The 3,761-nt window shown below is 42.2% G+C and overlaps 1 protein-coding gene across 1 annotated transcript in view; it reads left to right on the top strand.

Moving 5' to 3' along the window:
* Window positions 1-232: 232 nt before the first annotated feature.
* Window positions 233-3,761, top strand: part of nfx1 (nuclear transcription factor, X-box binding 1) — an 11,509-nt gene continuing 7,980 nt past the window's right edge. Inside the window, 7 exon segments of the mRNA XM_017031786.2 lie at window positions 233-518; window positions 1,185-2,060; window positions 2,388-2,549; window positions 2,851-2,928; window positions 3,277-3,382; window positions 3,467-3,538; window positions 3,627-3,761. Of these exon segments, the coding sequence (XP_016887275.1) occupies window positions 500-518; window positions 1,185-2,060; window positions 2,388-2,549; window positions 2,851-2,928; window positions 3,277-3,382; window positions 3,467-3,538; window positions 3,627-3,761 (1,448 nt within the window). The 5' untranslated portion in view covers window positions 233-499.

A 3,761-nucleotide genomic window follows, 5' to 3' on the forward strand; every position in this document is an offset into this window, starting at 1 on the left:
TTGCGATCATGCAGTGGAATTGTTTTTCTTTTATTCATTTTAATACGTCTTGCTTTGTGTCGACAATGTATGTCGATAACTGTTTACTCTATTTTTATTGTTGCTATTTTAAGTCAGTTTACAATTGCTTGGTGATATTAATTTAGATTCCGGAGGATTTCGGGCTGAATTGCCGACAGGATGTGGACATATTAATACAAATGATGAAACTTGTTTTATTTTGAAAGGCACAACAGGGTGCAATCTGATTTGTTTCACGCAACCTTGACGTTGAGGGTTAGCCTCTAGCTAGCCATTACAAGACATATATATATGATTGTTGAAAGTGTTTTTGTTGCTTTTAAGAGAGTAAGTGTCTCAGTTATTAAACACAGAAGAGCTGAGAAGTTTGAGTTTGTCACCGAGTGTCCGGAAACACTTGACATTTCTCTCTAGGTTTCTTTTTTTTTTGTCTTTAAACGTGTGGCGCAGGAGAAACATCAACAGGCAAAGAAAGTGAATGGCTGAAGGCTCCTCAGGTAACGCTCACATGTTCCATCCACCTAAATATTTATACCCCGGGAATACTAGATAATTTAACATATAAAGTAACACGTTAAAATTCTTAAAGTGAGTTTTTTAGGTCACTGTTCATATTTACAGCACTTCAGCAAATGTTAGCTGCCGTGAACTTTATGCTAACTACTGCTAACCTGAGATTTATGATGTAAATAAGTCTGAGCTAAATAAATAAGTATTCTAGTGACAGCAGTTTATGATGGTAAAAAGTGAAATTGAAAATTTGAAAGCTATGCGTTCAACAATATATGGAGTAAGTGAGTTTGTATCGTGATTGTTGTTCGAATGTTTAAAATTAAGTTGTGTTAGAAGACAACGCTGAATATCTGAAGAATGTAACTTCCTGTAATGCTTAGTATTGTAAACTTTCAAACCACTCATAATGACATACGTATATTTTCGATACATAACACACTATTATTCTGAATTTTGTTTTAAAAATCCAATACCTCCCCAGCAGGTGGTGCTGTAAGCGCAGTTAGTACGTCCTCTCGAGTGTCCAGCTTCATATTTATTGTTTTGCAGTAATAAATGAGTCATAAATTTGTTTTTATACAATATAAATTTACAACATTTTTAAATTTAGAAATATACAAAATCACTTTTTTATTTTTTCCTGTTTGCAGACCCACCTGACCTTATTCCGGATGGCATTTCAAATAGTAGATCTCATCAGCCGAGGTTCAGGAGAGGACGACCCCGGTACAACAATGACCGGAACTTTAGTAGCGACTTCTGTGATCCTTCTCAACAATTTGCCAACTTCCAGCCGGGATCCAATCCCCAGTTGAGTTACAACAACTCAAATAACGTAGAGCATCAGCAGCATGCTTACCAACGAGAGGACGGAGCCAAAGGTAGAGGGCGAGGTCGAGGGAGGAGGGAAGGGAATAAAGACGAAAATGGAACCTTCAGCTCCTGGAGGAGGCCCGGTAGACCTGGTACCGACTCACAGAGTGACAACAGCCGAGAGGCTCCCCCTATAGATGGACCTGACAGGCCGAACTGGAGGAGAAGTGATGCTGGCAGAAATTCTGAACAAAGGGGAAAAGAGCAGGATGCATGGTCCAAGAAACCCAGGAGGTTTATCCAGGAGCAGAGGAGAGGAGAACATAACAAGAGAGGCAACGCGGCAGGGGAGTATCAGAGGTCCGATGATGTCAGTGAAAACCATGCTTCGCTGATGACAGAAGGACCTCAAAGGAGCAGAGAGGGTCCAGAATCCCAGTATCGTGATCATCAGAGGAAACCCTCAGAGCAGAAGAGGAGACAGGGTCCAATCAAACCCCCGAAGCCTCCATCTCCAGAGGAGCTGAGCTCTGAGGGCGGAGCTAACTCCGAACATGGAAGATCGTTGAAAAATGTAGCAAAAAAAACTGAGGGAGGGTCCGGAAGATTTGGTCAACCTCAGGCCAGAGCGGCAAGACGGAACCACCATCAAAACCAAAGGCCTGGCTTAAGGACTCTGGACAAGATGCCAGAGAGCAAGGAGACGCAGACAGGTTAGTGTGAGAAATGGCTTTTCTTGAGTCACACAATTACAGTTAATTTTGATCATCTAGATCAGTGGTTCCCAAAGCGGGGGACATGGCCCCCTAGGGGGCATGGATTTATTGCTTGGTGCCATAGCAGGAGAAAAATTAATCCAATTTTTTTTAATATGTTCTATGTTTATCCCACGGTGGGGCAACTGCACTGATTGGAAATTGTATTTCCTTGTGTAGAAATCATTAGCATTTTAAATAAAGTTCAGGGTTATTTTCGCAGCTTTAGCTGTGAATCCAGTAGTTGTTAGTACCACAGTCTTAACCTGTCGCTGTCTTCCGTAGGGTGTTTGATAGAACAGCTGTCTGGAGAGAAATACGAGTGCATGGTCTGCTGCGACATCATCCGACTCATGGCTCCAGTTTGGAGCTGCCAGAGCTGCTTCCACGTCTTCCACCTGAACTGCATCAAGAAATGGGCTCGATCTCCAGCCTCTCAGGCAGATGGTAGGTCTGCCGACGTTACTGTGACCCCATGTCGGTAGGCTTCTGTCGTCTGCCGACGTTACTGTGACCCCATGTGTGTACTGTGTGGACCGAGGCTTTGTTCAGTGTTGACCAGTCCAGTCCATCAGTACAACCACAGTGATGCCTGTGTGGACAGTTTTCAGAACAACAAAGGTGGCTATTGTGAGCTCCGCAACAAAAACATCATTGTACTCCAGGATCCTCTGTTTGATGATTACAGCATATTACAAACTGTTTGGGTTTTTTTTTTTTTTTTAAACTTCTAACTTCTTTTTTCCAGATACTTCTGAAGGGTGGCGCTGTCCAGCCTGCCAGAACGTTGCACTGAAACACCCTTCTTCCTACACCTGCTTCTGTGGTGAGTGAAATCAGAATCACAATGTGTAATTATTGTTAAGTACATTTTTACAAATTTTTTTTTGTAGGTTGAACATTTTCACTGGTTCTGCGACTTTTGAATTTTAAAACAACTAATATTCGAATGTGTACCCTATGTCAATTACAGCCACAAGAGGGCGCCATGCACACTATACACTGTACTGCACAGCTGGAATAAAACACGATTAAACCATGAAGACTTTGTTAAAGAACACAAATAAAGTGTGACCAAAAATAAAAAAAATTACACTACTGTGCAGATGAATAGTTTTTCTAGGTTAAAACATTAACCTTTAGTTGATGATGTTTTTTCCCTTTACGTTCACAGGTAAAGTAACGAACCCCGAGTGGCAGCGCACTGAGATTCCTCACAGCTGTGGTGACATGTGTGGAAAGAAAAGAAGTGGAGTGGACTGTAATCATCCCTGTAACATGTGAGCTGTTTATTTAAGTTATTTTTTAATACTTTTCTAAAAAAAAACACGTGTGTTTTAATATGTTTTTACTATGTTTTTCAGCTTGTGTCACCCTGGGCCTTGTCCATCGTGTCCTGCCTTTGTGACGAAATCCTGCGTTTGTGGTAAAACCAGGTATTTATGTTCCTGTGTGTCTGTGTATGATTGAAGTCACACGTTCTTGTTTTCCTCAACGTTCTTCCTGTCGTTCCTCTCCTCTCAGTCAGCCCATGCGCTGCGGTCAGTTGTCACTTCTGCAGTGTGGCAAAGTGTGTGGCGCTTTACTCAACTGTGCCGAGCACACGTGCACGCAGGTGTGTCACAGCGGCCAGTGTCAGCCCTGTCAGCTGCAGGGCCA

This window comes from Cynoglossus semilaevis, chromosome 3, assembly GCF_000523025.1.
Source record: "Cynoglossus semilaevis isolate Cse_v1.0 chromosome 3, Cse_v1.0, whole genome shotgun sequence".
Classification (NCBI taxonomy): Eukaryota; Metazoa; Chordata; class Actinopteri; order Pleuronectiformes; family Cynoglossidae; genus Cynoglossus; species Cynoglossus semilaevis.